Genomic DNA, 10,823 nt, shown 5'->3' on the forward strand with positions numbered 1-10,823 from the left:
GGGGGGGGGGGGGGGCTGACGAGGCTCACCTGGGCGGCTCTGCTCACTGCCTTGTGCATGCGTCTGCTGGCTCCTGACGGGGAGGCCACAACACACAGGCCTCGACAGCCATGTGGGCTTCCTCCTGGCGTGGTGGGTGGGGGCCAAGCATCAGCACCCCAAGATTGTTAAGGTTCAAATGAAAGCAGAGGACGGCTCCAAGGGCCCAAGCGTAGAAGTCCAACCTTTGGCAGGACTGGGCGTGTCGTCCAGCCAGGGTTCTGGGGCCACACACGATAGTCTGTCTGGTCCTGGGGGTCCTGGGGCCGCGAGCCCTCCTGACTGCCCCGCCCCCTCCCCAGGCTGTCAGTGCCTGCTGGCTTCCTGCTTGCCACCATCCTGGGGACCGCCTGCCTGGCCATCGCGAGCTGCATCTATCTGCTGGTGAGTGTATCCTCTAGGGCTGGCCCGCGGGCATGTACCACCTCCGTCCCCAAAGGCAGCTCTGCCGGCAGATGCAAGGCCAGCAGGCGGTGTCCTCGCTCGTGCCGTGGCGGGTCCGTGACACCGCGGCCACCGTTCACTGCGCATGCGAAGTGTGCTAGCTCGTCTCTGCTCCTCGACCCTGCTTTGCGACCGCAAAGTGGAAAGTCAGGTGACGTGGCTGGCCCGGGGTCCCACGGCCAGCCAAGGCCCCACCGGATTGGGCTCCATGTGGCACACGTTTCTCATCCAACCTGTCCTTGCTAACTTGGGGTGTTGTCGGGAGCCCGTCCTGGGGAGCCCGTCAACAGTAGAGATGCCATGTAGATGTTTTCCAAAGCTGCCCTGTTGGGCCTGCCTGGAGTTTGACACCTGCAAAGGCCCCGTGGTGAGGATGCACGTGACCCGGTCTTCACAGAAGGGCTGGCGGACGTTAGGGCGGACGGTGTGGACGGGAGCTCTGCCGGGCACAGGCTTTGGGCCAGATGCTTCGCTTCTCTCGCACTGAATGTTCATCCTTCCGTTTGTGTGTGTTCTTGAAGGGGGGGCACGTTGTCTGTGCTCCAAACGCCCACGGGCCCAGACGTTTCACAGCTTGGCGACCCGCCGGCCGGCCCCACTGCTCCCCCAATGGGAACCCTTCCTGTGTTCGCTCTGCTGCTTCCCGAGTGTAGTCGCGGGGTGCTGGGGGGAGGGGTGCGTCACCCGCATCCAGCCCCTGCACCCTCCCGGCACTAGCGGGCTTGCTGGGTCAGGGGTCGCCCAAGGGATGCCCCGCCTGCCCACCCGCGTGCTCCCTGCCAAGGCTGGCTGGGCTGCGGGTCCGACCTGCTTCCCTCTGCTGCGGGTCTGAGCTTCCTCTTACAACTGCCCGTTGTTCCAGGGGCCTGTCTTTTCCGTATTAACTTGAAGGGATCTGTGAATGTTCTGTGAGTGCATTTCAGACCCTGAATACTTGCTCAGCCTCGGCGAAGGGTCTGTTCACCGTGTGTGAAATCCTCCCCCGGGCAGAACAGAAGTTTGTCCGTTTGCCTTCTGGTTTGTGCCTTCTCGGACACCCTTTCCTGACCGTGAGCCGCGTGTCTGCACGCTCTCGGATCCACTGTATAGTTTCCTTTTCGGGGGCAGACGCACTAGCATTGAAGTTAGGAGGTGGGGCCGCACTTCTGCTTCCTAAGTGACATGACGTCACACTTCTTCTATCAAGGGTCGTGGGTACAGATGAGAAGCACACGCTCCCAAGTCCTCCCAGCCCGCCGAGGGCCCCGCGTCCAGCGAGACCCCATTCTCTTCCCTGGCCTGCTGTGGCTGGTGCCCCCAGGGAGGCCCCCTGCCCTCCCTGGCTGCCCCCCTGGGCCACTCCCACCCTGTGGTCCTGTCCCAGCCTTAGTCCCTGCAGGGTGGGGGGGGAGGCCCGGTCTTGGAGCATGTGCCTGAAGTGGCCTCCGGGTTGCCCTCCCCCCACTGTGGGGTCCCGCCCGGAGGGTGAAGCAGCTGGGGTCTGGGGTCCTGGCTGTCACTCTGGACTTAGTGGGTTCCGATGTGGGTCCCGCCTGGTTCCCCGGGGCTGGTGGTGGGGGTGGAGTGGGCCTGTGGGAGGCCCTATCAACCCAGCTCCTCCGTGTCCTGCAGGCGGCCTTCCGCGGAGAGCAGTGGGTCCCCATTGAGCCCAAGCCCAAGGAGCGGCCGCAGGTGGGAGGCACCATCAAGCAGCCGCCCAGCAACCCCCCGCCCCGGCCCCCAGCCGAGGCCCGAAAGAAGCCCAGCGAGGGGGAAGCAGCAGGTGCAGCGGGAGTTTCCGGTGGCCCCCAGGAAAACCCGGTCCCGGTGATCGACGAGGTTGTGTGACCCGTGTCTCCAGCGGTCCCCCTTGTAGCCCCCAAAATAAACCGAAGAGAGCAGGCTCCGTGACTCCCTATGTGCACCCCGCTCCTGATCCGGGATCCAGCTGCAGCCTAAATCTTGGATGGGCCACTTCTCACCCTCTCTGCCTCCCCACCTGCCTGTCCCGACGGGCCACTGCCGAACCACTGCCGAACCGCCAGTCTCCCGCGGCCCAGGATAGACGCCACCCGTGCCATGCCAGTCACCGCCATCAGGGGAGGCCCCTGGCCTGTGGCCTCTGGGTCTCCTGGACCCTCGGTGTGGAAGTGCAGTCCCTCCCCCTCCCTGACCCAGCCACCATTCCTTCACCAGCAGCCCGAGTCGCGCCTGGTTCTGTGGCATCCGTCGCCCGTGGGGCTCTGCTCTCAGAGCCAGCCACATGGTAGAAACTCAGTCACGTGCCGAACAAAGCGTCCTTCAGATCCCAAAGGTCGCTCGTCCCCCTTTCCTGGGCGCTTGCTTGCACACAGTAGGCCTTCATCAGGGGTGGAAATGGCTGGTCAGACAGGGAGGTGCTGAAAACTGCCCTTAGATGGGCCAGGGAAACTGAGTCTCCAAAGGGGGTCATCACCTTGCCGGGACTCTGATTGCAGGCCGACCAGGTCCAGAGGCCAGGCCGCCTGGCCTCGGGGCAGCCCCTGGCGGGCCAGGTCACTGCGGGTGGGCAGGAGCCCCCCGGGGCGTCCAGGCAGCAAGACCGGCCTTTGGATTGACCTGGGTCTCTGGTGGGACTGGAGGAGACATTCAGACCCTTGGAGGGGATGGTGGGCTGCACAGGCGTGTCCCCCTGAGCCGACACCCCCGGCCGTGGGCAAGAGGTAGGTCCCCCTGGTGGAGGAGGGCCTGCCCGCATGGCGGCCAGACAGGGAGCCGAGCCTCTCCCCGGGCGCCACGGCCAAAGGTGTCAGCAGGTGAAACCACCAGGGCCCGCAGGGCACACGTGTCCGCACACTGGCCACCCTCGGGGTTCGCGCATAGGCATTTCTGGAAGGACGCCAGAGTCTAGGGCCAGCAGCTGCCCCTGCAGGACCAGCTGGGTGTCGGCCAGGCAGGGGTGAGGGTGAGGAGGCAGCCTTCAGCCACTGCTCTGTGCTGCCGCCGCTGTGCTCTGGGGGTTTGTCAATTAAACAACACATTTACACTTAAAATAAATAGTTGTTTTAGAAATACAGGGGTACTTGTTTCCAGGGGAGGCTGGGAAGGGAAGCTCGGGGGACAGGGACCAGCCTGAGGCCAGTGAGGGCGCTAGGGAGCCCGGGGAGCCACAGACGTGGAGGGGACATCAGAACACATTTCCCATCATTTAACACGTTCTAGTTGAATAAGATGATTCCTTCTAGCCCAACTGTTTTTGCAGAAAGGGTAAACCGAGTCTCGAGATGGGCCTGACCAGCACAAGGGGACCCCACAGGCCCCAGGGACGCAGCTCTTCCAGGGCCTGGTCTCCACCATCGTTCCTCACCCCTGAGGCCTGGAGCCTCGGTACCTGCCCGGGGACCCCGGGGGCAAATAAATAACCAATAAATACACATAAATAGGAGGGGCCCTCTCTGCAGAGACCCCGACTGTCCAGTCTGGGGGGCGACCCCCCGGTGCCGGTGAAGACAGCCAAGGCCGCTGGTCACTGTGCCGACCTGGGCAGGACGCAGGTGCAGCCGACGGGCACGCGGATGAACTCCGTGTGGAAGGAGAAGGCCCCGGGCGTGGGCAGCCCCGTGGCGTCCCGCGAGCAGGGCTGGCGGCGGAGGACCAGCAGGCTCTGCAGCAGCGGCACGGAGCTGAGCGCGGCCGTCTCCCGGCCAGTCTTGGTGTTGATGCAGCCCCTGCAGAGGCACTGGGCGACGGCCAGCTTTTGCGGGTAGCGGCTCTCGTCGGTGTCCACGCTGCGGGGACAGACGGTGTGAGGCCCCCGCCCGTGGCCACGGCCCTGTGGCGGCCCCTCACGCTCGGCGCGCTCCTGGCCCCACAGGAGCAGAGGACACCGGGCTGCGGGGCAGGGGCACGGGGCCCCCAGGAGTGAGTCTCGTCGCGTCCCCCTCACTGTCCCCTCAGAGAGCTCCCCCCACCCCCGACAATGGGCCCAGCCCACCCTGGCGGGGGCTCAAGCGTGGACCGCAGAAGTGTCCCAGGGCACCCGGGGACCAGAGCCGTGCTGCCGTCTTGCAGACGGCGCCTGTGGTGGGGCCGCCCTCCCTGCCTGGGGGTGACGGCCCACCCAGCAGGCGAAGACACTGAGGCTCAGAGAGGGGAGGGAATGGCCCAAGCCCACAGAGCAGGGACCCCAGACCCCGTGAAGTCCCGCAGCCCTCACCGGTATCTCCAGGGCGAGATGGAGCGCTGGTGGACATCGGCGTCCAGTATCTCCTCCGGCCGCAGCACCGGGCACTGGGTCCCAGAGGCGGGACCATCGTGCCGCCTTCTGCGGCCCCCTGCCTCCAGACTGGACACCAGGGCTACAGGCAGAGCCTGCTCCCACTTGGCAGCTCGAGCCAGCAGGTGTGGCGGGGCCTGGCCCGGGGGCAGCTCCTCGGCCGAGTAGCAGCGTGGAGGCCCGTGGGGGTGGGGCCCCCCCCAGAGCTGGGGGCCATGGCGGGCCGGGCTGGTGGGCAGCCAGAGCAGAAGCAAGAAGCCGGGTAGGAGCTGGTGGACAGACATTAGGTTGGGTCAGGTCAGGGGGTACCCAGGGAAGGGGGCACCTCCCTAACCTCCCGGCTTGCCCTATTTCCTATGGAAAGATGGGGTATGGCCCTCCCTCTACAGTTGGGGAAAGTGAGGCCAAGAGGGAAACTTGGCCCTCAGCCCAAGCTCCCCAGAGCACCAGGGCTCCTGGGTCCAGGCTCTCCTGTGCCCAGATTTGGGGGTTCTCCTGGACCCCGTGCCAGCATCCTCTGCTCGGGGGCCGGCGGCACGGTGCAGGCCGGGGCGTGGGGAGAGGCCAGCTCACCAGGCTGACCATGGCAGCAGCGGCGCTGGGCTGGGAGAGGCGGGTGCAGCCGGCTGCAGGCCTGGAGGCTGTGGACCTGGAGGCTGCCCGGCTCCAGGTGCCCTTTATACCTCCAGCCACACCTGGGGAAAATCCGGAGCCACTTCCTCCTGGGGAAGTGCCCGGCTGTGCTTCCTCCTCCCCTCCCGGTGGGCCCCACTGTCCCTCCTCCCTGCCCGGGGCAGGCCATGCTCACCCCCATCCTCCTTTCCCTCCCCCACCCAGGGGGTGCCTTGCAAAAGGAGCCACCAAGCCTCTTAGGGCTGTTTCGGCGGCTTGGCGCTGGGAGTGGGGCAGCTGGGGCAGCTCGCTCGTCCACACGGCTGTGTGGAACTCCTCGGGGTGGTTCCCCAGGTTGTGGACACGCGGTTGGCCTGTTTTTTATATTTTTATACCTGGTGCCTGCCTCCAGCTGGCAGGTCGGGCGGTCCAGAAGAGGCTCCGGGAGCTGGGGGCCGGCCAGCGTCTTCAGGCTTGGGGTTGGGTTTCTGAGGATGTCCTCAACACCACCCCACTCTGGCAGCCAGAGATGCGGTGAGAACGCCTTGGAAACTTTAAAGTACCTGCACCCCAAAATTTGAGAAGGCCCCTCTCACTCAGGCTGCGGGCTGCGGGGGGGCTGCAGGGGGCGGTCCGGTGCCTTGGTTGTCCTGCGGGGGACAGTTGGAGGCGAACTTGCAGAGCTTTGGACGCGGCTCCCTGGGTGCCCTGGCCACCCCTAAGACGCAGGGCCCCATGTGCCCCGTCTCCCCTATCAGAGGCTACCGTGTCCCTAGCTGAGGCGGCTCTGAGGGCAGGGGAGTGGCCAGGACAGGGCCGTTCCCTAAGTCTCCAGGGACACCAAGACCCCCTGGAGGAGCAGGCCTCTCCTGGTCCTTACAGGTGTCTGCACCTGCACCTGCTGCCCTGCACCCCCCCCCCCGGGAGCAGGACAGGCTTAGGGGAGACCCTGTCCCTCGCTGGCCTGGAGGAAATGCTCCTTCCCAACTGATGGATGGTAGATGCGTTGAGTCCCCAGGGCTGCTCCTGCCTACAACGCCCCAGCCCTGGTCCCCCGTCCTCTGTTTGCATACCTCCTGCAATGTGGAGATCACCACCCCGCATTAGTTTGCTGGGTGCTATTGCTGCGTACTACACGCTGAGGCCTCCATAGCTCTGGAGGCCAGAGTCTGAGGTCAAATCGGGGGCAGGGTCCATTCCTTCTGGGGGGTCCGAGGGAGGACCGTTCCCAGCTCTTGCAGCCTCTGGGGGCTGCTGGTAATTCTCAGAGTCCCTTGGCTTGTGGCCACAGCACTGCTCCCCCACCTCCTCTCCATGTGGCCTCTCCCCCGTGTCCGTGTCTTCTAAGGACACTCACCCGTGAAGATCTCAAGATCTTCCCCTTAATGACATCTGCCAAGACCCTCGGTTCTTCCCAGGGACGGGGCCAGGCCTTTCGCGGGTGTTGGGGGGAGCACAGTGGAGCCCAGGACCCCTGTACAGGGCAGTGCTGGAGGCTTGCTGGGCCAGCTCTCGAGGGAGCCCCTCCTGAGGCCAGGCTGAGGGCGGCCTCCATCCCGGGAGAGTTCCAGTCCCTCCTGCGTCCCCCCCGGGAGGCAGAGCGAGCCCCTTGGGCAGGGACGGTGGTGTGGGGCAGGGCCACGGCCCCAGCACAGAGCTGCGGCTGGCGCCCAGGGCTCCATGAATATGCGGGAACAAGGGGGAGAGGGGACGAGCCTGGCTCCCCGGGGAGTAACACGGGGTGACAATGCCCCAGTTGCAGGGTGCTGGCAGGCAAACCCCAGCCTGGAGACCGAGGGAGGGGGACACCCGCTGTGCAGTGGTCTCGCCTTCCTTTTGGGGGGGTCTGGCTGCATCCACACATGGGTGCCATTTATGAAACAAAACGGCTTTGTAAAATGGTCACTTCTGCTGTGGCTGCCGGGCGTGCCCCCTCCTGCGGGGCGGCGGCTGGATGTACTCGCAAGTGCGGCCCCAGCCTCACCCCCTGCCCACGCCAGCCCCCTGCGGGTGAGGGCAGCTTCCGCATTTTCTGTGCCTTTCCAGAACAGCTCATGGGTGGACAGCGCGCTTGCAGAGGAACCCTGGGATCAGGCTGCCCGCCATCCGCTTCTAGATGCCACCGCCCCTCACGGCTCCGCGTGGTCCTGACAGCCGGCCCCCAGGGGGCGGGGGTGGGGGGGAGAACTGCCCGAGGGGGACGGGGGCAGGGCCGGGGGTCGGGGGTCTTGGCCGGCGGCGCCAAGGCCGGAAGGATGCGGGGCGGGGGCCCAGGCGGCACCTCATTCCTGCGGGTGGCTGAGGCAAGCGCAGAAGTCCCAGGTTGGGCAAGACTGGAAAGGCGCCACCAGAGGAAGGCTGGAGGGAGTCCTGGAGGCGGCGTCCCAGGAGGCCCCGCCCTCAAACCGTGCCCCTTGGACCACAGGCCTCCGTCAGTCTCCTGCTGAGTGAGGCTGCCGCCACCGCCCTGGAGGGGGTGACAAGTGTCCCTGGGGGCAGCCAGGCGGCTGGGCGCATGGAGGAGGGGCGGGGGAGGAGGCCCAGGCGCCTTGGCGGCAGCACGGCTCCTACAAACGACCAAAGAGAAACCCGCAGAACTTCATTTTCACCAAGCGAGCTGCCGCGTTAGCCTGACATGTTCACTCATGACGTTGGAGATTCTCACATTTGAGTGACAAAAATTACAAAATAAACCCTTCTGTTCTGTCCACTCAAGAGAGACGAGGAGGGAGGCCGCAGTGGGGGCCGGGGGCGTCAGCAGGGGCCGGGTGGTTGGGGAAGGAGCATGGGAAGGCCTGAGGGGCAGGGTGGGCTGCCCTGAGCTGCCAGAGTTGGTGTGAATTAGTCAGGTCGGAGATCCAGGAATAGGAAACAGCATGCGCAAAGGCCCTGGGGTGGGAGGAATGGCAAGCAGGTGGGGGTGGGGTGGGTCAGCATGTGTAACGTGGCGGGGCCGCTCTAGCTGTGGAGACTGGACCTGGACACAGGGGCCAGTCTAGTGGACAGACATGGAACTGGAGGGACAGCCCTTAATTATCCGCACTATTTGCATGTTAACTACAGCCAGGATCTCAGCCATCGTGTTCCCTGGAGCGCAAACATGCCTGAGGACCCATTACATAACAGGGCTTCCTCTTTCCAGTTGCCTGGCCCAGAATGTTCTTTCCACAAATGTTCTTTCCACCAGACTGGGCAGGGAAGGGTGGGCTTGGGCTGTGGCCCTTCCCCCTCCCCGGACAGGTACTACTGAGTCCGGCCCAGAGGAGCCGTGAGCCCAGACGGGCTGGGGTCGAGGGGACCCAGGGCTGTGGCTCCAGCCTCAGGGTCAGAGGCCCGGGACAGGTCCGTGGGGCAAGGAGAGCTATGCGCAGACAGGGACGTGTGGTGGGCTCACCTGTGGGCTCCCGGCTGGCTTGCCGGGGTGCAGTGGCTCGGGGGTACAGAGCACACGGGGTCAGGCTGGCCCCAACCTGCCCTGGGTTCTGGCTTTGTGTCCTTGAAGGCCACCCACTCAGAGAATGGGAGTTCCCTTTGAACCCGGCTTCGACCGACAGATCAGGTAAGCCTTGAAAACTTGCTGAGACACAGGACCGAGGCACCGTGGTGCAGGAGGACTCACATCGTACAGGACGTGGAGGCAACATGGAACACCGTCCACGGGATGCTGACCCCGCTCACCCCCGGCCCCCACGCTCTGATGGCCACCCGGCCTCGGGGCAGAGCACTCGGCGGGTCCCGCGGGCAGGGGAGAAGCCCTGGGGCTGCTTCCTGCTGACCTGGCCTGTGCAGCTCCCCCCACCGGAACTGGAACTGGGGAGGCAGCATGGGCCCCAGGGGGTGTTTTGTCTACCAGTGGAACTTGTTTTAAAGCAATCGGAGCATGGAGGGGGCACCGACTCTGCCCACCACAGACCGTGTGGGGGTGCTCTGAGGCCTTGGTGCTCCTCGGCGAGCTCACTCCCCAAGAAGCGGCTACAGCGGGCAGCAGGGGTCCCCATTGATGGTCTAGGCAGCGATGGGGCTCTCCAGCGGGGAGCGGGGACTGCGGTGGGCAGGAGGACGGCCCTGCTTGGACCTCCTCACAGCAGTGGGACCACGGGACGGTCCTGGGCCCAGGACTCGTCAAGCCTGCCTGCGTCTGCCTGTGTGCACACAGGGGGACCGCGCACGCCCCTTTGGGGCCAAGCCTGACGACCGTCCTTTCTGGCCTCTTTGCTCCAGGACCCATTTCGGGGAAAGTGGGTCACCGGCTCAAGTGGGAGGTGCTCCCGTGTTCAGGACGCCCCGCCAGGCCCAGAGCCACCACGAGGACACGAGGGGCCCCATCCACGGGGGCCGGGGGGCAGAGCCCTTGTGCGAGCAGCGTCAAGGGCATCTCATCAGGGCCTCCACGGGCCACCAGCCGGGGCCGCCAACTCGCCAGGCAGGCCCAGGCCCACGGAATCATCACCACCAGGGCAAGACGGCTGCTTATCAAAATACTTTATTTTAGGAGACCCCTCAAAAAAAGACCCTCCACATTAGACAGACTCCCAACAACACCCTCAGCCTTTTTTTTTGGTCTTTTCTGTATTTTTTTCCTTTTTAAATCAACTAAAACAATCTGATGCTTAAAATAAAAGACAGGAAGTATTTCCCAATCGGACTTCAGTCAAGAATATATATCTATTTTCTGACCCTGGGGCCGGGCGGGGGTGGGGAGGAGGCGGCTCAGGAGCACGAGGCGCTCCCGGGACAGGAAGGAGCGCGTGCGGAGGACAGGACGCAGGGCAGGCCGGCGGGCAGAGGGGAGGGAAGACGGCAGGCGGAACCGGGCACCCGGGGCTGATCGTGTACACGGACTGCCACTGCCGCGTCCTTGCTGCCGCCGCGCCGCCGGCCTGTCTGGCGGGACCTCTGCTCCGGGACGGGGCTGGTTCGGTCTGGTCTGGTCGGGAGAAGACTGGGACTCGGCTTCATCTTCATCACGTGTGGCTTCTTTTCCAGCTGAGAAACTTTTTTTTTCTTTTTTAATTTTTAAAAAGATTCACAGCCAAAATGAGACATTAACTTCAAAATCCAAGACGGCTGTGCTGACGCTAGTTATAAAAACATGAGAGTCTCGCTGCGGCGGGGCCGAGCCACGGCCTACACCTTCCCGGGGATCTTGGCCCGCTTGCGCGCGATGGCGTCCTCCACGGCTTTGAGCTGCTTCAGGAGCTCCTCGCGCCGCGACAGCGTGCTGGCCTTCCCTGACTTGGTGCCGCCGGAGACGGTGCTGCCAGTGCCGGCATCGGAGGCTTTGCCGGGCACACTTGTGACCTTGCTGGAGCTCTTGCACTGGGGTGACAACTGGCGCTTCCTGCAGGGTTGGGGGGGGGCATTAGAGGGTCCGCCATGAGCCTCCCGCTGGGCGAGGACACGAGGCTCTGGCGGCCGTCGGGACGACAGCAACGCTGGGTCTGGCCTGGCCGCAGTGGGGTGTGTCGTCGTCCCCCCCCCCCCCCCCCCCCCC

The 10,823-nt window shown here is 64.9% G+C and overlaps 3 protein-coding genes across 6 annotated transcripts in view; 1 reads left to right on the top strand and 2 right to left on the bottom strand.

The window, feature by feature from the left end:
* The window catches only part of LOC103673846 (cytochrome b-245 light chain), an 8,738-nt gene extending 6,372 nt beyond the window's left edge, over positions 1-2,366 (top strand). The window contains exons 5-6 of the mRNA XM_040633189.1: positions 342-423; positions 2,095-2,366. Of these exons, the coding sequence (XP_040489123.1) occupies positions 342-423; positions 2,095-2,310 (298 nt within the window). The 3' untranslated portion in view covers positions 2,311-2,366. The remainder of the gene's footprint in view (positions 1-341; positions 424-2,094) is intronic.
* Positions 2,367-3,967: 1,601 nt separating this feature from the next.
* IL17C (interleukin 17C) lies at positions 3,968-5,001 on the bottom strand. The gene is made up of 2 exons (XM_040633079.1): positions 4,658-5,001; positions 3,968-4,229 (listed from the first exon to the last, which is right to left on the bottom strand). Exons 1-2 carry the CDS (start codon positions 4,999-5,001, stop codon positions 3,968-3,970), a joined length of 606 nt encoding a protein of 201 aa, XP_040489013.1.
* Positions 5,002-9,796: 4,795 nt separating this feature from the next.
* ZC3H18 (zinc finger CCCH-type containing 18) overlaps positions 9,797-10,823 on the bottom strand; it is a 64,039-nt gene continuing 63,012 nt past the window's right edge. For all 4 annotated transcript variants that reach the window (XM_040633179.1, XM_040633178.1, XM_040633176.1 and 1 more), the window contains one exon: positions 9,797-10,670. In XM_040633179.1, the coding sequence (XP_040489113.1) occupies positions 10,457-10,670 (214 nt within the window). In that variant the 3' untranslated portion in view covers positions 9,797-10,456. The remainder of the gene's footprint in view (positions 10,671-10,823) is intronic.

The sequence above is a fragment of the Ursus maritimus genome, unplaced genomic scaffold, assembly GCF_017311325.1.
Source record: "Ursus maritimus isolate PB19 unplaced genomic scaffold, ASM1731132v1 scaffold_19, whole genome shotgun sequence".
Classification (NCBI taxonomy): domain Eukaryota; kingdom Metazoa; phylum Chordata; class Mammalia; order Carnivora; family Ursidae; genus Ursus; species Ursus maritimus.